The 20,883-nt window shown below is 49.6% G+C and overlaps 1 protein-coding gene across 1 annotated transcript in view; it reads left to right on the forward strand.

Annotated features, from left to right (window-relative positions):
• Positions 1-444: 444 nt before the first annotated feature.
• Positions 445-20,883, forward strand: part of LOC130839754 (pleckstrin homology domain-containing family M member 1-like) — a 36,199-nt gene continuing 15,760 nt past the window's right edge. Inside the window, 5 exon segments of the mRNA XM_057714129.1 lie at positions 445-1,071; positions 6,314-6,719; positions 12,340-12,601; positions 15,619-16,539; positions 19,585-19,730. Coding sequence (XP_057570112.1) covers positions 539-1,071; positions 6,314-6,719; positions 12,340-12,601; positions 15,619-16,539; positions 19,585-19,730 — 2,268 coding nt within the window. The 5' untranslated portion in view covers positions 445-538.

Genomic DNA, 20,883 nt, shown 5'->3' on the forward strand with positions numbered 1-20,883 from the left:
CTCAGATACTACCCTTTCTATGGCATTTTTCTTACTCCAACCCAGAGGTGATTGCCTGGTCCCCACCCCAGTTCTGCTACAACAGGGCTCACCTCAGCATGTCCTTGAAAGGCGGTTTCCTGGACCAAGGGTGGGGACCATGTCTTTACCCTGTGTCTTCACAGCTCCGAGGACCTTGCCCTCAGGGGCTCAGCAGACATGTCCTGGATGAGCAGATGATGTCAGGGGCCCGATGGGTAGTTGTCATGAAAATAGCAACCATCCTTCAGGACACTCACCTACAAAAGTTGGGGGTTAGAGCTGAATCTTTCTAAATTCCCCTTGGAACACAAGAATTTTTCATGCCGGTGTATATTTTCAGTCACCATTATTGGCTCTTGCTAACCAGTGGATAAAATGACCTCTCAGTGACTTGCAGACATTTTTTGTTCTCCACCTTCCCAGACACATCATCTCGGAATTGGAGCACCTGATCTTCGTGAGCACGGATGTGGGCCGCTGCCGGGCCTGGCTGCGGCTGGCCCTCAACGACGGCCTGATGGAGTGCTACCTGAAGCTGCTGTTGCAGGAGCAGGCCCGCCTGTGCGAGTACTACCAGCCCACGGCCCTGCTCCGTGACGCCGAGGAGAGCGAGTTCCTCCTGAGCTTCCTGCAGGGCCTGACATCCCTGTCCTTCGAGCTCTCCTACAAGTCTGCCATCCTAAATGAGTGGACCCTGACCCCGCTGGCCCTCTCTGGGCTCTGCCCGCTCTTGGAGCTCGATGTCCTCACTACCTCTGGCACAGGACTACAGCGGAAGGGGTCTCTGGATTCCATCTCCCATTCCTCAGGCTCGGAGGACATCGAGGTGCAGCACTCGGGCCATAAGATCCGGCGGAACAGGCAGCTCACGGCCTCCTCCCTCAGCCTGGACACGGCCCGTTCATCCCAGCTCTCCTGCAGCCTCAACTCTGACAGCTGCCTCCTCCAAGAGAATGGCTCCAAGAGTCCAGACCGTTCCGAGGAGCCCATGTCCTGCGACTCAGACCTGGGGACAGCAAATGCCGAAGATTCGGACCTGTCTCTGCAAGAGTGAGTGCCCCTCCCCCACCCCTTCCCGCTCGCTCCTTCCTTCCTTCTTCTCTTCCTCTTGCCCTCTCTCCCTGGAGCTCAGTGTGATTGCCTGTCACTGAGCACAGAACTCTGTTAGGGCATAAGTCAGACCAAGGGGCCAGGGGCTGGAGTTTCTGGGAGCTGTACCTGGAGGCCAGCGGGGGCCAGTGGGGAGAAGGTATAAAATGTGTTTAGACTGGGCTCAGTGGTGGTTCCAGTCCCAGCTCTGTTCTGAGTGTGCCGTGTGACAAGTTATTTAATCTGTCTGAGATTTAGTGTCAAATATTATTCTTGTCTTCGTCTAGAGAGAAGGAAGCTTATAGCTCAGAGCTCTACGTGCAGCTTCCAAAAAGCACAGTGCAGCAGAGTGCAGAAGGGCGCTCTTCTGGGGACACAGAACCTGAGTGATGCCCGGATAGGGCAGGCAAGTGGGGACACAGAGTGTATGGAGGAGGAGGACATGCAGTGACGAACTTGACTGGAGAAGGGAGCCTGGGTAGAGCCTTCCTTCCTTCAGGCTTTTTAACGTTAATTTTTGAATAATCTATTTTTATGGTTGAAAAAATCTAAAATGTATACAGTGAAAAGTCTTTCCCACCCCTGTAACCGTAATTATTAATTTCTTGCATATTTTCCCAGGGTTTCTAAATGCATCTGTAACAAATGTAAATATGCAGATTTAAATTTTTCTCTTATTTCTTTGTTTTTAATCAACGTATAGTTGATTTACAGTGTTGTGTTAATTTCAGGTGTATAGCACGGTGATTCAATTATTTATATATATATAATATGTTATATATATAATATATATAGATGAGTATATATAACATATATATAAAATGTTTTCAGAATCTTTTCCCTTAGAGGTTTTTATCTTTCTTATTTCTTAGTCTCCCACTTCTTTCCACAAAAGCTAGCGTAAATTATAAATACACCATTCTATACCTTGTTTAGGAGATCTTTTCATATCAGAGCTTCCTCTTTTTTTTTTTTTCTATTACAGGTTTTTCCATTGTATAAATGTACCTTAGTTTATTGAATCAGCCCTGAGTTTAATGGACACTGGAGTTCAGGGTTTCCATAAATAACCTATGTATGTGGTCCTTTAGGTCCACACAAGCTATCCCTGTTCAGTAAATTCCCAGAAGCAAAATTGCTGAGCCAAGGGATCAATTAATTTGTGATTTCCACAGATATTGCCTATTTTCACTCCATTAGGGGTGTGCCTGTGTCCTCTCAGCCTCATCGACAGAAGGTATTATCAAACTTTTGGATATGTGTTCATCTCATAGGTAAAAAATGGTAGCCGTTTAGGAAGCATCTCCTCCAGGAGGACCCGTGTTCCATCAGCTGTGTTTAGGACCTTCTTTCCTCTCCTGCTGTTTCCCGCCCTTCCCCCCACCTTGGTTCAGGTCTTTATAGGGCTCCCGCCTCGTGTGGGAGTCACACCAGGATTGGGTGTCATGGACGGGCCCTGGAGCAGATCTGGTTTCCAGCCCCATTCCGCCACCTGCAAGCCCAGTAATGTCCTGTACATTGCTAACTCTTTTTGAGGTTCTGTTTCTTCATCTTTTTTTTTTTTAATTTTTATTGAAGTATAGCTGGTTTCCAATGTTGTTTTAGTTTCTGCTAAGTGATTCAGTTATACATATACATATAGCCACTGAATTTTACATTCTTTTCTCGTATAGGTCATTGCAGAGTATTGAGTAGAGTTCCCTGTGCCTACAGTAGGCCCTTATTAGTTATCTATTTTTTTGTTTCTTCGTCTTTACGATGGAAATCCCCTTGTAGGGCTATTTGAGAATCAAATGAGATGCCCATGAGTGAGCTGCACACATAAGCATGTCTGGTAGGCCCCAGAAACGGCTTCTGAACATCGAGCACATCAGGTAGAATTTTCACATGTCAAATGGAAAGATTAGATATAACGTGCTGGGAAGGAGCAGCCCTTCCCCAGAGATGGCTGGGCCCGTGGCGTGACTGAGGCTCAGTCACCTGTCTTAGCCCTTGGTTGTCTCTCCCTCCTCCTGCAGACCAGCCAGCCTTCTCTTTGTCATGTGCCTTGCCTTTATCTTTCCTGCGTCTTGTGATTGGAAAATCCCAGCTTAAGGTGGTTGCATCAGTGACCATCCACCCTGTGTGGGAAGTGTTGTCCTGGGTGTTCCAGGGGAACTCAAGGGAAGAGATCAGGATGTACAAACCAATACTGGACAGTGACATGAGGAATCAGCAGACACCACACCACACCACACACACACACACACACGCACACACACACACACAAGCACACAGCCAGCACTATCATTCTTAGAGCTGGGCTGGAAGTTCATCTTCGTCTTAGAGCATCCACAGAGACCAGCGTTTCTTAGACTGTCTTAAATACTCTACCCTTAAGGTAAAGATTCTCAAACACTTGAGTTCGCTTAAGTTATTATGTTACTTAAATGTATATAACTTAAAATTAGGCATAAACACGTTGTGCTTAAAGTTCTTGATTGTGAAATCAAAACATCTGCCAATTGGGAGTTCCCGGGCCATCCAGTGGTTAGGACTTGGCTCTTTCACTGCCAGGGCCCAGGTTCAATCCCCGGTCTGGGAACTGAGATTCCGCAAGCGGTGTGGTGCAGCCCAAAAATAAAAAGCTACAAATCAGATATGAAGTGCAAAACCCATAACATTCCAAATGAAACTTATTCATGTTTTGCAGAAACCAAATTACAGTTTTGCCTTGTGAAGAGAGGATTAACTGCCCCGCACAGCTTCTTCTGTGTTCGTTGGGTCTGAATTACACTGATCACTGGGAAGCATAGGTACAGTCTAGTGGTAGAGAGTGTGGACTCAGGAGCCAGACTGCCTGAGTCCTCCATCAACCAGCTTTGCCATCTCGGGCAAGTCACTCAACCTTTCTGACCTTGATGTGCTCATCTGTAAAGTGGGGATAAAATGCTTCCAAGGAGGGCGTTTCAGAGGAAGGCCAGGGGGATGAAATGAGCTTAGACCTGTCAGGTGCTTAGAGCAGCGTCTGACACAGCATGCACGTTCACCAGGCGGTGGTGTCATTTTACTGCTGGGTACCTGTGTCACCTGTTCTCCTACTGCTTGTCCCCCTGTGCACTGCTGCAAAACCTTGCTTAGTAATATTTGTCGGAGGTCATTGTCGTGAGGCCTTCCCTCGGGGGAAAGGATTCTTAGCACGTGCAGCCCACCTCTGTGCTTGTATTCGTGGCTGTTGCTGGCGAATAGTCCTGTGTCTCACCAGCACAATAGTCCACGTGTTCAGGAGAACCCCAGGCTCAGGCTCACTTGTCGGGAGGACTTTATAAGGCGGCCATTCAGATTCTCCAGGCCATGCTTTTTATTTACTTACACATAAATATTTATAATACATGTATTTTCCCCGTTGTTCTCTAAATGAAAGCACAGGTTTGTTTTTGTAATTAATTCATTAATTTTATTTATTGGCTGTGCTGGGTCTCTGTTGCTGTGCGTGGGCTTTTCTCTAGTTGCAGCAAGTGGAGGCTACTCTTTGTTGTGGTGCACAGGCTTCTCATTGCGGTGGCTTCGCTTGCTGTGGAGCACGGGTTCTAGGCGTGCGAGCTTCAGTAGTTGTGGCACGTGGGCTCAATAGTTGTGGCTCGCAGGCTCAAGAGCACAGGCTCAGTAGTTGCCGCACACGGGCTTAGTAGCTCCAAGGCATGTGGGATCTTACTGGACCAGGGCTTGAACCTGTGTCCCCTGTATTGGCAGGTGGATTCTTAACCACTGAGCCACCAGGGAAGTTCTTGTATATCTTCTTTGGAGTCATGTCTATTCAAATCCTTTGCCTATTTTTAAATTGGGTTATTTATTTATTATTGCATTGTAAGAGCTCTGTATATTCTGGGTACTAGACTCTTATCAGATATATGATAATATTTGTATATTTTATATGCAAATATTTTTATTAGTTATATTTTTTATTAGTGGCTTATACATTAGATGTCATATCTAAGAAATGATTGCCTGATCCAAAGACATGAAGCTTTACACCTGTTTCCTTCTAAGAGTTTTATAGTTTTAGCTCTTACCTTTAGGTCTCTGATCCATTTGGGGTTAATTTTTTTCTATGATGTGAGATAGGAGTCCAACTTCATTCTTTTGCATGAAACTATTCACTGATCCCAGCACCATCTGTTGAAAAGACTATTCTTTCCCCATTGAAATGTCTCGGCACCTGTGTTGAAAATCAGTTGCCCAGAAATGCATGGGTTGGTCACCTCTTCTTGTCTAGAATGTCTTAAAATGTTGTTTGAGGTTATGATGGTGTAAATAAGAGCACCTAGAAGATGAAAACTTGAGTTCTAAAATCCTTGTTTCCATTCAACCACATTAAGGGGAGTTTGGTGTGTCTTCTACACCCCGTCTAAGCCATTAGGGCAGATGTGTGTGATCTCTTGGGCTCCAGACAGCTTTCTTGCCACCAGAACCTGCATTTGTCCCTGACGTCCTCACTGGATTCATAAGCAGAGGTGGAGGCAGCAGATAGGTTTAATTCAGAAGCACAACTTGGAAGCCTCGGGAGAGGGAGGGAGGAGCAGCCACTAGCCAGTGCACATTCCAGAAGACCCAGAAGTATGTTTGTGTGTGTGTGTAAGAGTGTGTGTGTGTGTGTGTGTGTGTGTGTGTGTGTGTGTGTGTACAAAGGCAGTGACACTGGCTCCCTGGGCCCAGACGCACCACTGAGGGGCAGGAAGTGCCAGTCCCGTCAGGAACACATCCTGTTCTGGGAACAAAGCAGGTCCTCCCTTCGCCCAAGCCTGTGTCCCAAGGAGCGGAGTCTTGGAGCCCAGCTCTGAGACATGCGTTCACCAAGGCGCTGCCGAGGTCGGCTTGGGGCAGGGACGGGTTTGTTTGGCTGCGCAGACTCCCCAGGCCCGGCGAGCCTGTTCAGAGGGTAAAAGGCAATCCGTTCGAGTCCTTTCCTCTGCTTTGTGAGCTTAGTCACCTGAGATCCTGGGCTGCACAACTCACCTGTCCACCCAGCCTGCCCGAGTCCCCGCTGGGGAGCCACGTTGGTGGGCGTGTGTGTGCGTGGGAGCTGGGAGCGCAGTGATGATTAAGGGGGTGGGGGTTGTTTTGTTTTGTTTTATTCAATCATAAAACAGCAGTTTTCCACTTAGCCTTGGGCACTCCAGCTGACAACCCTGTCACACAGGTTTCTTTGTTTAAAAACGTCCAGGGTGTTGTCGGAATTCAGCAAAGCCCAGGTGAACTCTGTGCCCACCGAGGGACTGAGCCCAGAAACGGAGGTTCCCGTGCTGCAGGCCTCACTCACCCTCCACGGCCTGGACACCAGCACACCCCCGCCCTTTGAGGTACCTGCGGAGCCCCACCCTGCCCAAGCATCCCCTGGGACCCGAGATGGGGCCCACACGGGGGAGCCTCTTTCCCAGGCGCCTGGCCCTGGGGGCTGGCTGAAGCTGGGCATGGCCCAGGCTGTCCTTTCGGGGAGCACTTCAGGCCAGCAGCCTCCTAGTCCTGTGAGAGAGGCAACCAGAGCAGTTGGCCAAGGAAGTGGCCAGCGGAAGCCCCTGGAGGATGACAAACCTCGGCTGAGCCTTGTGGTTCCCTCACCCACCAGTCCGGTGAGTGGTCCAAGCTGGGTTGTTTTGGCGGGGGATGGTGGTGGTGGGGGCGGAGTGTTGGTGAATGTCTCAGAGCCAGTGCAGGGTTTCCCCAGCTAGTGACCCCGAGTGGTCCCTGCCTTCTCCCACTGAGCCCCGCGCCCTGCAGCGTTTGGTATTAATAGCATCGTGGTGAGGGAGCTAATGTTCCTTGGGGTGTGAGTGGTGGATGTGAGCCAGGCTCTACGCCCTCACTTCCCACGGGTGTCTCCTTTTATTTGCACATCGACCCCTGTTATTTGCACATCGACCCTGTGGTGAAGATAATTCTCACCCAACCTCAGAGTCTCTGCTCTTAACCACTGCCACTTACCAGCTTACGCCCGTGGGCGAGGCACTTCACCTCACTGAGCTTTGGTTTCCTCCTCAGTACTTGTTATTATTAAATAAACGTTGTCCTAAAACACCAGGCTTTGAAAATACTCATTCTGCAACACGAACCAGATTTCGAACCGCACCGTCCACTTGGGCAGCCACTAGCCACATGTGGCTCTTGAGCACTTAAAACGTGGCTCGTCCAAATTGAGATAAGCTGTGTAAAATAAACACTGGATTTTGAAGACTTAGTAGGAAAAACAGAATGTAAAATGTCTCATTCATAATTTGTTTATTTATTTATTTTTTCTATTTATTTATTTATTTATTTATTTTTTTTGGGGGGGGTACACCAGGTTCAATCATCTGTTTTTACACACATATCCCCGTATTCCCTCCCTTCCTTGACTCCCCCCCCTTCGAGTCCCCCCCACCCTCCCCGCCCCAGTCCTCTAAGGTATCTTCCATCCTCGAGTTGGACTCCCTTTGTTATACAACTTCCCACTGACTCATAATTTGTTTATTGATCACATTAAAATGAAAACATTTTAAATATGTATTTTATTTATTTTTTACAAAAAATATTTATTTATTTGGTTGCGCCAGGTCTTAGTTGCGGCAGGTGGGCTCCTTAGTTGCGACTCCAGGGCTCCTTATTTGTGGCATGCAAACTCTTAGCTGTGTATGCACGTGGGATCTAGTTCCCTGACCAGGGATCGAGTCCAGGCCCCCTGCATTGGGAGCACAGAGACTTATCCACTGCACCACCAAAGAAGTCCCTAAATAGGTATTTTAAATAAAAATATACTATTAAAATTAATATCACCTGTTTTTGAAACTTTTTTTAATGTGGCTACTAGAACATTTAAGATGACCTGTGAGGCCCGCATTGTATTTCTGTGGGACAGTGCTGTTCTAGAATAAGCCAGTCCAGTGTGTTGATGACCCAAGAAAGCCAGCCCTGGGACTGTCCTGGAGAGAGACCCCGAGGGTAGAGGCTGGAACTGTGGGCCCAGGGAAGCAGTAGTCAAGCTGTGAACGCAAGCTCTTGTGCCATTTCACAGTTGTTGGTGGATCTCGAAAAGCAGAAGTAGGAATTGGAGTGCATGTGCACACAGGACACGCAAAACCCAGAGTTCATCCCAGCTACTGTCTGGGGCTTGTGTTGGGGATGTAGTCTTGCTCTTTCAGCTCCATCCACACGTGTCTATCCTTCCAGATCCTATAACTCAGGATGGGCCAGACTAGAAGAGGCACACCCACCCACTCTCTTAACAGCTTTATTGTGGATTCACATAGCATACTATCCACCTAATTAAAGTGTATAATTCGGTTTTTTTAGTATGTGTTCATAGAGTTGTGCAACCATCACCACAGTCTGATTTGAAAACATTTTCATCTCCCATGAAAGAAACTCCCCACCCATTAGCAACCACTCCTGTCCCTTTCCCCTCCTGCCTCACCCCCCTCAACCCCTAGCAACCACTAATCTACTTTGTCTATAGATTTGCCTGCTCTGGACATTGTACATAAATGGAATCGTATAATATGTGACATTTGTGATAGGCTTCTTTCAATTAGCAAAATGTTTTTAAGGTTCATCCATGTTGTGGCCCCTATCAGTACTTCATTCATTCTTTTTTTTTTTTGCTGAGTATATGGATGTATCACAATTTATTTATCCATTCATGAGTGAATGAACATTGGCATTTTTCCTGCTTTTTGACTGTTACGAATAATGCTACTGTGAACATTCATGTGTAATTTTTTGCTTGGACATATGTTTTAACTTCTTCAGATGCATACCTTGAAGTAGAATTTTGGGATCATATGGTTAACTCTGTATTTAACCTTTTGAGGAACTGCCAAACTGTTTTCCAAAAGCAGCTGCCTTGTTTTATATTTCAGCCAGCAGCGTATTCCTCTGTATCCTTGCCAGCAGTTCTTACTGTCTGTTTTGTTTTTGTTTTTATTGTAGCCATCCTAGTGGGGGACAAGAGGTATCTCATTATGGTTTTGATTTGCATTTCCCTGGTGACTAATAACGTTGAGCATCTTTTCGTGTGCTTATTGCCATTTGTGTATTTTCTTTGGAGAAATGTCTATTCAAAACATTTCCCCATTCTTAAATTGGGTTATTTAATAAGTTGAGTTATAGGGGCATGCGCAGATGTATGGCAGGAGGGAGCCTGTAGGTGGAGGGAGGAGGCGGAGCCATGGGGGCGTTGCCGTGGAAACCGGAGGAGGCTGGGGGCTCCCGGCCCTCAGGAAATGGGGCCCCTGGACCTCAGCGGCCAGGGGGCGAGGAGGAGGGGCCCGGACCAGAGTTCTACGCCAGTGAGGGCCTGCGGGGTGCGTCTCCTTGACAACGGGTCGCGTTTCACCCCTTCCCCCAACCGGGCAGCAGCCGTGATGTGGGAGGTTGATGCGGGATCCGGACGTGAGCTGGCCTCCGGCCTCAGGGGAGCGTGCTCCCGGGGCCGACCCAGGCGCCCTCCTCTGCCGTGTGAGCCTGGCACGCGGATTCTGGCCTCAGTTTACCCCACTTTGAGTCAGGGACGGAGCTGCCTGTATGTCCTTGACGTGCCCCTGTCAGACGGGACCTCAGTCTCCCCACCTCAGCAAAGGAAGAGGATGAGTTAGAGCTCCGTGCACAGACGGTTCCAGGCCCGAGGACGGCCCAGGAGCCGCGTGGACCCAGGGCTAGTCACTGCCCGCTCTACACCTCGTTTCCTCGGTGCAGTAAGGGTGAGAAGGCCACTCCCCCCATCCCCACCTCCACCTTCCTGACCGGTGGGCAGACAGGGTGTGACAGTGGCTGGCACGTAGCCAGCATTCATTAGATGGACAATCACTTTTCCCTGGTTTCACAAGCGGTCAGTGGCTGAGTCAGAACCTCCTGTCAGAGACTGGATGAAAACCAACCTCGTCATTGTGGCCTAACCTGCCCTGGCCCACCTCTCTGCCCACCTCTCCCCTCTTGCCCAATGTGTTCCAGCCACAGCAGAATCTTCTTCTGCTCCAGGAACACACTGATCTTTGTTCCCACTCACTTCCGATGGCCCACTTGACTTCTCCACTTGGATTTTTTAACGGTATCTTCAACCTGACGGTGGGCCCTCCCCCAGCAAAGAAACTTGCTTTCCCCCCAGTTTTCTACCGTTACACAAAATGAATCCATGGCACTTCCCTGGTGGTGCAGTTGTTAAGACTCCACGCTTCCACTGCAGGGGACCCGGGTTTGATCCTTGGTCAGGGAACTGAGATCCCACAAACTGCACTGCACAGCCGAAAAAACAAAAAGGAATAAAGGACTACATGGCATTTGGTAAAAAAAAAAAAAAAAAAAGTTGAGTTATAGTTCTGTATATATTCTGGACACTAGACCCTTATTAGAGAAATGATTTGCCGATTTTTCTCCCATTCTGTGGGTTGTCTTTTCACTTTCTTGATGGCATCATTTGAAACATAAAAGTTTTAAAATTTGAGGTAGTCTGTTTTTTCTGTTGTTGCTTGTACCTTTGGTGTCAAATCTAAGTACTCATTCCTAACCTAAGGTCTTGAAGATTTACTCCCATGTGTTCTAAAAAGTTTATAGTTTCATCCCTTACATTTAAATCTATGATCCAACTTCCCTTTTTTGCATGTGGTTATACAGTCAGACGAGCACCATTTGTTGGAAAGACTATTATTTCCCCACTGAATTGTCCCACTTTCTCCTTTAACATTTTTTTTGAGGAATGATGTGTTTAAAGTACCCAGGTCCTCGGTGTATACCTCAGTGAGTAATTGTATATCACATACACTCCGTAACCACCATCCAGATCAAGATATAGAACATCTCCAGCCACCAGAAGGCTCCCTCGTGCCTTCTCCCACTCACTGCCTCCCTCCAGAGGAAACCACTAATCTGACTTCCAGTCCTTAAAGTTTTTCCTGTTGTTGAACTTCATATAGATGGAATCATAGAGTGTGTACTCTTTTACTTCTTTCACTGACCATTATGTCTGTGAGATAGCCTGAGGCTCTAGTTTGTTGTTTTCCATTGTTCTGTAGTATTCCAGTGTAAGATGATATCACAGCGTAATTATCCATTCTCCTGTAAACAGACATTTGGGTTGTTTTCCGGTTTGGGCTGTTATGTAGAAAGCAGCTATGAGCATTCTTGTACTTGCCTTTCGGTGAACCTGTGTACTCCTCTCTGGGTGTACATCTAAGAATGGAATTGCTAGGTCACTGAGTCGGCGCACGTTTAGCTCTAGTAGATACTGCCAAAGGGCTTGTGCTGACTTATACTCACAGTAGCAGTATATGAGCATTTCCATCGCTCTTCTGGGATGAAGAATACCATTGTCAATGGTATTGTCAATCTTTTACATTTTGGCCACTCTAGTAGGTGTGTAGTGCTATCTCACTGTGGTTTTCATTTGCATTTCTCTGATGACTAATGATATTGATACCTTTGCATTTGCTTTTTGGAAGCATCCTTTAAAGTCACTGTCTCATTCTTAAATTGAGTGGTATGTGTTTTCCTTGTTGATTTGCTAGGGGCTCTTTGTATACTGTACATGTGTCTTTTATTGGAGAAAAATATATGCATATAGCAAATATATTCTTACAGGCCATGCTGGCCTTTTAAATCTCTTAATGGTATCTTTTGTTGAACAGAAGTTCTTAATTTTAAAAAAATAGTTATTTATTTATTTACTTAGGCTGCGCCAGGTCTTAGTTGCAGCATGCGGGATCTTCATTGTGGCACACAGGATTTTTAGTTGCAGCATGCGGGCATCTTAGTTGTGGCATGTGGGCTTGGGTGTCCACTGATGAATGGGTATACAAAAGGCGGTACATCCACGGTACATCCACACATTGGCATATCATTTGGCAATAAAAAGGAACAAAGTACTGATAGTTACCACAACCTCGAAAACATTATGCTAAGGGAAAGTAGCCCATTTCAAAAGACCACATAAGCCTTCATTTATACGTGTCCAAAATAGGCAAATCTGTAGAAACAGAAAGTAGATTATTGGTTGCCTAGACCTGGGGCGGCTGAGGGGAAACAGGGAGTGACTGCTGATGGGTACGAGGTTTCCTTATGGAACAATGAAAATGTTCTAAAGCATGTGGTGGTGGTCATACAGGTCTGTAAATATGTGGAAACGATTGAATTACACACTTTAAATGAGTTGGTTTTATGGTATGTGAATCATGTCTCAATAAAGATGTTTTTAAAAACAACCTGCCCTTACTTCTTTCCCAATAGATAAACACAAACTGGATCTCAGAAGATGACTTCTACCAGCCTCCCCGGGAACAGCCCGTGGAGAGTCCTTCCGATGCCTCTGTAGGTTCTCCCAGAGGGACTCCAGAGTCAAGGCCTGGTCTCCTCACGCAAGGACCAAGAAGAAGCTGTTCCTTGGAGGCCTTGGACAAAGCTTGCGTGCCTTCCCCAGGAAGCAGGAGAGGCGAGGCCACCCCGGTACCAGAGCATAATGACTTCAGGGTGGTGCATCGCAGGCAGATGGGTAGGTGACTGCGGGCTTCCGGGTGCCACAGTACCTGTGGGCAGTGCCTTTCAGAAAGCAGTTCAGAAGTCCTCTTTATCATTACCAGTTGGGCGGTGTCTTCTCCCAAGAAAAACCTCATCCCCTAAATGTAATAAGGAGCACCCTTGCTGAGTAATTCAGGAAAGCATTTTAGGAAAAGTAGTATATTTTCTCGTAAAAAAAAATTTTTTTTCTAATTATTTATTTAGGCTGGGCTGGGTCTTAGTTGCAGCACGTGAACTCTTAGTTGCGGCATGTGAACTCTTAGTTGCAGCAGGCAAGCAGGATCTAGTTCCCCAACGAGGGATGGGACCTGGGCGCCCTGCATTGGGAGCGTGGCGTCGTACCCACTGGACCACCAGGGAAGTCCCTCTCATAAAAATCTTAATAAAGTACTGGTCAAAACTCCCTACAGAGTACACAAATGCTGTTTCATATATTGAAATGGAAACTCTCTTCCCTGAAACTCTCCTATAAATCTTGTGGTTATACATGAGATTATATATAAGATACATAAGATAACCTTATAAGTGTACAGACATCTTGATTCTGTCCGTCTGTAGCCCAGGGCACACCCCCTGCCTCTTGAAGACCCAGGTGTTTCAACTGCTCCCTCCCAAGGACTCTCTCTTAGATGGTTTATTTAACAGCTCTGGTGGGGTTTATCAGATCTGCTATTTGTTCAGTGTCCTTTGTGTGCAGTTTACAATGAGGCCAGGTTGATCTCCGCACCCTGTGAAATTCCAGACAGCATTAAATAACCATAACCTAATTTTTCTGTAACCCTCAGAAACAAACAAACAAAGTGTGCCGTAGAATCAGTCTCTTTCTCTCCTCATTTTCCATTTGCAATGACCCAGCAGAGAACTCTGGCCAGGTTGCTGGGGCCCTGGCTCGGGGAGTCTGGGCAGAGCCCTGGTCTCCATGCTGCCTCCTTTTAGGTTTTTCTTTCAGCCCATGTGCTGACTGCAGCCATGGCAGAGAAGGTGTGTTTTATGCCCCTACATCATCATGCCCCGAAGAGTAGGAAGACCCTACACAGTGATTTGAAATCTCTAAGCTTAGTCCAGGCTGGGAGAGAGAAGTGTGTGTCCTTTGGACCGCAGGGAGCAGGAAGCATTGGGCTGTGTGTGGTACATAGGCACTCACTCACTCACTCCACAGATGCTTATTGAGATCTGTGATGAGCCAGGCACTGTTTTCGGTGCTGGGGACACTGCAGGAAACAAGGCGAAGTCCTTATCTTCATGGGAAGTATATTCTAGTGTAAGAGGCAGGAAATACGCATATAAACAAGTAAACATGCAGTGTGGACAAGTGATAATAATTTCTGTGGGGAGTAGTAAATCAGGGAGGTGGGCAGGGTACTATTTCATGAAGGATGGCCAAGGAAGCCCTCACAAATATGGTGATATTTGAGGAGAAGTGGAGGGAGGGAGGAAGGCACGAGGTGATCTTTGTGCTTCAAGCAGGGAGAATACGTGTAAAGGCCCTGCGACAGGAACACACTTGACATGTGCAGGAAACGACAGAGACCTGAGTAGCTGGAGCAGAGGAGATGGGGAGGGAGTGGTTAGAGATGAGGTCAGAGTGACGGAGGGTCTCATGGGCCACAGAAAGGACATTGGCTTTTGCTCTGAGGGAGATGGCAGCCTTGCAGGGTTTGGGGCGGAGAGATGTAATCTTTTAAAAGGGGGAGTCATCGTGGCTCATTTGCTGAAGGGCTAAAGAGACCAGTTAGGAGACCGCGGCCATAAGCCAGGCCAGGAATGGTGGTGGATAGTGCTGGAGGCGGTGAGAAGTGGAGGAAGATTCTGGACATGCCAAGAGGATTTGCTAATGGCTTAGATGTGGGGTGTGAAAGAAAGTCAAGGATAACTGTGAGATTTTTAGTCCAAGCAGCTGGAAGGATGAAGTTTGCCATTTAATGAGAGGAGGAACATCCGGAGAGAAGCAGGTTTGGAGTGGGAGAATCAGGAATTCATTTTTGGACATGTCGACTCTGAGAAGCCTATTAGACATACATGGAGCAGATGGAGATGGGAATCGAAAGTTGAAGGGCGAGGCCCAGGCTGGAGATAAAAACTAGGGAGTCGTTGGCATAAAGCTCCGAGACCAGGGAAATTCAGCTAGGAAGCTGGTGTCTGTAGAGAAGAGAATCCAGGGCTGAGCCCAGGGCCTCCAGCACTGAGAGGCCAGCGAGAGGAGGGGGAGCCTGGGAGACAGGAGGGGGGCCAGTGACAGCAGAGAAGAACCAAGGAAAGGGGGCTCAGCTGTATCCAGGGATGCTGATGGGCCAGGGCAGATGGGGACCAATGATTGGCCTTTGGACTTGGCAGCAAGGAGGTCCTGGTAGCCTTCCCAAGGGCAGCTTCTGTGGAATGAGGGGACAGAAGGCTGCTTGGAGCAGGTTCAAGAAGGAATGGGAGCAGGGGGAGTAAAGACAGTTCCCACACCTCCTCAGGGGGGTTTCTGTAAAGGGAACAGAGACACGGGGTGGTAATTAGAGATGTGAGTGGAGTCAAGAGATATTTTTAAAGCTGGGAGAAATAACAGCGTGTTGGTGGGCTGGTGGGAATGAGCCAGTAGAGAAGGGAGAAAAGGGCGACACAGGCAAGGGAGGATTCCAGGAGGACGTCCTTGTCCTTGAGCACACATGGGAGGGTTGGCCTCAGACAGAAGCACAGCCAGCTCTTCCCCGGCCACGGGGGGCAGTCAGAGTGTGGGTGCAGATGCTGGAAGTGGGGGGTCCGTGAGGGGCATGTAGAGGTGATCGTTTGAGTGCTTTTATTCTCTCAGTGAAATTCAGGAACAAGGTTAACAGCTGGGATGAGGATGGGATGGAGGCTCTCAAAAAACGCTCCCATCCAACCAGTGGCGGGCCCGTGTTCTCCGGGTGGTCTCATCCACACCCGGGACAGGACTCTGGCCCCGGAGGTTATCCAGGCTGTTGAAGGGTCAGGCCCGTCATCTAGAGCACCTCTTTCTGCCTCCAGGGCTGTCCAACCCATTCCGGGGGCTCCTGAAGCTGGGCACGGTGGAGCGGCAGGGGGCCATGGGCATCTGGAAAGAGCTCTTCTGCGAGCTCTCCCCGCTGGAGCTGCGCCTCTGCCTGAGCGGCGAGGAGGGCACCTGCGTGGAGAACTGCTCGCTGCTGCGCTGCAAATCTGTGGGGCCGGCCCACAGCGACGGCCGCTTCGAGCTGGTCTTCTCGGGCAAGAAGCTGACCCTGCGTGCCTCGTGCCGGGATGAAGCCGAGGACTGGCTGGACCGGGTGCGGGAGGCGCTGCAGAAGTGCCGGCCCCAGCAGGAAGAGGAGTGGGTGACCATCCAGTACCCGGACCAACCCGAGGACCCCCCAGAGGCCCCCCAGGGTGGCCACCCCTCCCATTCGGACCTGCTCTCAGAGCCTGAAACCCCCCGGGGCCTGCAGTTGGACTGGTCCTCTTCCCAAGTTCCCGAGCCCGATGCTATTAAAGAATCCCTTCTGTACCTGTACACGGACCGCACCTGGATGCCCTATATCTTCTCCCTGTCCTTGGAGTCTCTGAGGTGCTTCTGCATGAGAAACAACGAGACGATGTTAAGTGACAGCCATGGAGTCGAGACCATCTGAGACATCCTGCCGGACACAAGCCTCAGGGGCCCATCCTTCTTCAAAATCATCACAGCCAACGCCGTCCTGAAGCTGCAGGCCGGGAATGCCGAGGAGGCTGCCCTGTGGAGGGACCTGGTGCACAGGGTCCTGGCGTCCTACCTGGAGACGGCCGAGGAGGCAGTGACGCTCGGCGGGAGTCTGGATGAAAACTGTCAGGAGGTGCTGAGGTTCACTACGTGGGAGAATGGCTACCTGCTGCAGTATCTGGTGGCCATCCCCACGGAGAAAGGCCTCGACTCCCAGGGCTGCTTCTGTGCAGGTGCCAACTCTCTGTCCCGCCGCCCCCAGCCTCCCTGCCAGCCTCGCTCTGCCCGCAGTGGGGTTCCTGCTCTAGGCTCTGCACCCCTTCCTGGTCCCCACCAGTGCCCCATCCTGCCCCAGGGGAAGTTGCAGCAACTGAGGCTGTTTGATGATCAGATTATATCCTTTTGGAGCAGGGGCATGGTACCCTTCCAAATATTTTGGCATGCTTTTGTGAGTGTACAAGATCTGTTTTTATTTTTACTTTTTAAATTATTTTTTTATAAATTTATTTTATTTTTATTTATCAGCTGCATTGGGTCTTGGTTACTGCGCATGGGCTTTCTCTACTTGCGGCGAGCAGGGGCTGCTCTTCATTGTGGTGCACGGGCTCCTCACTGTGGTGGCTTCTCTTGTTGTGGAGCACGGGCTCTAGGCGCACGGGCTTCAGTAGTTGCAGCACGTGGGCTCAGTAGGTGTGGCTTGCAGGCTCTAGAGCGTAGGCTTGGTAGTTGTGGTGCTCAGGCTTAGTTGCTCCACCGCATGCGGGATCTTCCCAGACCAGGGCTTGAACCCGTGTCCCCTGCATTGGCCGGCGGATTCTTAACCACTGTGCCACCAGGGAAGCCCCCACAATTTGTTTTTAATTACAAAAATGGGCTCGTACTACTCAGAGCTGTCCACCAAAACTCTGTGGTAATGAGAATGTTCTAGATCTGTGCTGTCCAGGACGATCGCCGCAAGCCACATGTGCCTACCAAGTACTTAAAATGTGACTTCCTAGCGTGAGAGGAACTGGATCTTTAGTTTCCTTTAATGTAAATATATTGAAATGTAAATGAGCACTTGTGGCGCATTGCCGCTGTTTTAGTCGGCACAGCTATACCTCTTGTTCCGCAACTTGGGCTTTTCCTCCTTAGGGGGGTATATTATACATATTCTTCTAGGTCAGCGCATGTGCTCTGTGGTTAGCATCGTCCAATCCTGTGCTGGGCCCTGGGCCAGATGCTTTCGTTGGACTGTCTGCTTTAATCCTCATGACAGCCCTGTAGGGGTTTGTCTCTATTTATGGCTGAGGAAACTGAGTCCCAGGGCTGGTAAGTACCTGTCCCAGGTTCACACAGCGCATGATGGCAGAGCCGGAAGAGGACTTGATGATCCCAGAACCTGTTCTCTTAGCCGGGCCCCCACAGGGCCTCTCCACTCCCTTGCTTTCAAGGCTGCATGACATTCCGCTGCTCACATTCCCTTCCTAGCTCTCCTCGCCAACCCAGACACCTGTTTCCATCACCCTGGGCCCTCCGGGAGGAGGAGGCGGCCTTGCTGCAGAGCGTGCCGCAGGGAGACGGGTGGCTGCACGCGGTCTAGGAGCTGTCCTGTCGGGGAGGAGCCTGTGGGACTAGAGGGGAAAGCCTGCTTCAGGCATCTGGAAGGAAGTGGTCTGCGGTCGATGCCCCCTGAGGATGGAGAAGCTAAGCAGAGCAGAGCTTCCTGCAGAAGATATTTTCAAGCCCCTGTTCACCCGTCGTCCCCCACCTGCCAGCCGCTAACGCTGACATTTTGCCCTTCAACCCCATGGGTGCCAGGCTCAGGGAGGAGGCCAGGCCCCCGGGGCTGGCAGGAGGGCTCCCCCGCTGGGGATATGGATGCTGGCAGGCGGCTCTGTTTGCCACCCGCCAGCCTGCCAGCCAAACTGAAACTGGAAAGCTCAGGCCTCCTTTCTGCCTGTGGGCACAGCTTGTTGACCAGGCAGACACCAATCTCTGACATCTGGCTTGTATTTCATAGTCTACGGGGCACTTTCAAAACCTCTTTTAAACTTCGTGATAACAAGTAGTAGCTGAATTGGAACCTTGCAAAAATTTGGTGATGGTCAGGATGAGACAGCTGGTCCATCAAAGAGCCAGCCTTTCTAGTCCCCAGGAGGCAGAGGGGACCCTTCCGGTAGTGTAGGAGGCAGGGCCCGTGCTGGGGATTTGAGGCAGGGCTTGGTGTTGCCCTGGGCACACCCCACGCCCGTGCCCCCACCCTCCCCCTGCCCTGCTGTGGAGGGGCCCCCAGCAGAGGGTCTGAAGCTGGCCCTGAACCGCTGTCTCGAGGCGTCAGGCAGGTCTGGCTTCAGGCTGGCACCAGGCCATGTCCAGACGGCCCTGCCTCTGGCTGGCTTCCCCACCCACTCCCCGCGGCCAGCCCCATGTGCCCAGCCTTTGCCCTGCTTGCCGAGACCCTGACTCTGTGGCTTCCGTTTCTGGGCCCCCGTGGAGGGGTGGACCCAGAGGAGGCTGGCATTGGTGTGCAAACAGTGGGAACATTGAGCAGAGGCAGCAAGGGAAAAGAGAATGTGGGCTCTACACCACCCCAACCCAAATCTGGCTCCAGCTGTGCCACTCAATCGGTGCGCGACTGGGCAGGTTTCCAAACCTCACTGTGTATCCGTTTCTTCAGCTGTGAAATGCTGATGATAATTCTTACGGTGTTTTGCCATAAAGATTAGTCAGTAGGGTTGATTCCGAGTGGTGGGAATATGAATGGTGGTTGTTTTTATCTTTGTACTCCTTTTTTTTTTAAAGATGTATTTCATTATTTCTTTATTTATTTCTGGCTGCGTTGGGTCTTTGTTGCTGGGCACGGGCTTTCTCTAGCTGCAGAGAGTAGGGGCTCCTCTTCATTGCAGCGCGTGGGCTTCTCATTGTGGTGGCTTCTCTTGTGGAGCACAGGCTCCAGGCGTGCGGGCTTCAGTAGTTGCAGCACGCAGGCTCAGTAGTTGGGACACATGGGCTCAGTAGTTGTGGTGCACGGGCTCAGTAGTTGTGGCACATGGGCTTAGTTGCTCCACTGCCTGTGGGATCTTCCCGGACCAGGGGTCGAACCCGAGTCCCCTGCATTGGCTGGAGGATTCTTAACCACTGCGCCACCAGGGAATTCCTTCGTACTCTTCCTTTTTAAACTTTCTATTGATTCTTTCCGTCGATAGTGGGCCCTTTCTGCCTTGGCAGTTTCTGTGTTGCTCAGAAGCTGACTCTGGCCCCACCGCTGCTCACCCCCCCACTGTTCTTCTCCCCAGGCTGCTCCCGGCAGATCGGCTTCTCATTTGTACGACCCAAGCTCTGTGCCTTCTCTGGCCTCTATTACTGTGACATCTGCCATCAAGACGATGCCTCAGTGATCCCAGCCAGGGTCATCCACAACTGGGACCTCTCCAAGCGCCCGGTAAGCCTCGAGCCCAGCCTTCTGTGGCCTCCCGGGGCCTCTGAGTGACAGAGGAGGGCTTGCTCCTCTTTGTGGCTTCTGTTCATATGTGTGGGGGAGTTTGGCTCTAGGGAAGCCCGGGTCACTAGTTCAGGCCCCATGATGTGGGGGAGCTGACCAGGAAAGTAATTGGGTGCTGGTCTCCAGCCCCTAGGCAGAGTTCTTTCAGTGCCTGCCTTGGTCCTCAGGTGGCAATCTAAGGATGGTTCACTGCAGCCCCCCATGGATACAGATAAAACTATTTAAAGTACCAGCAACTAGATATGTAGATAAAAATGATGGGATAGATTATATAGATGGATGGGTGGATGGGTTAGGTGGGTAGGTGCATGCATGGGTGGATGGGTAGATAGGTGGATAGATGCGGATGGAAGGATGAGTGGGTGGATGAGCAGGTGGATGGGTGGGTGGGTAGGTGGATGAGTATCGACGGGTGGATGGGTGGATGGTGGGGTGGGTGGATGGATGGATGGATGGATGGATGGGTTAGTTGGGTAGATGCATACATGGGTGAATGGGTGGGTTGGTGGCTGGATGTCTGGATGGATGGGCAGATGGATGGGTGGACTGGCCAGCTGGCTGCACTTCTGCTGGGAGCAGTCAGCCTTTTCTGTGCATTTTTTTTGCTTTTTTACATAGGCATCTACTTTTTTTTCTTTTCACTGTTCAAAATCATCTTTATTCAGTTGTTTAGCCTTTCTTCCCACCCCCAAGAATACAAACTCCTGCATGTACTTTTTTGTAAAGTTTGGGATCATACTGGACTCATACTGCTTTATAACATGCTCTGTTCAGTTCGTATTACATCTTGGGCACTTTTTTAAGTTCGCCAAATGCTTCTGCCTCAGATGTATTCTGCAGTCTTTCAGATTTTCCTCCTCTTCAACTTGAGCTTACCCCCTTACATAGCTGTGTTACCATGAGCAAACTGTTGAACTTCAGTTTCCTCATCTGTAAAGGAAATTAACAACAGTGTCTTTCCCCGGGCTGTGTGAGGACTAAAGGAGACAGTACCCACCAGTCACTTAGATGGTGCCTTTTCTCTATCCTGAGGCCTCCCCTTCTGCCCCTAATTCACTTGGTCAGAGTCTGCCTCAAGGGGCACAAACTTGGC

The sequence above is a fragment of the Hippopotamus amphibius genome, chromosome 17 (genome assembly GCF_030028045.1).
Source record: "Hippopotamus amphibius kiboko isolate mHipAmp2 chromosome 17, mHipAmp2.hap2, whole genome shotgun sequence".
Taxonomy (NCBI): Eukaryota; Metazoa; Chordata; class Mammalia; order Artiodactyla; family Hippopotamidae; genus Hippopotamus; species Hippopotamus amphibius.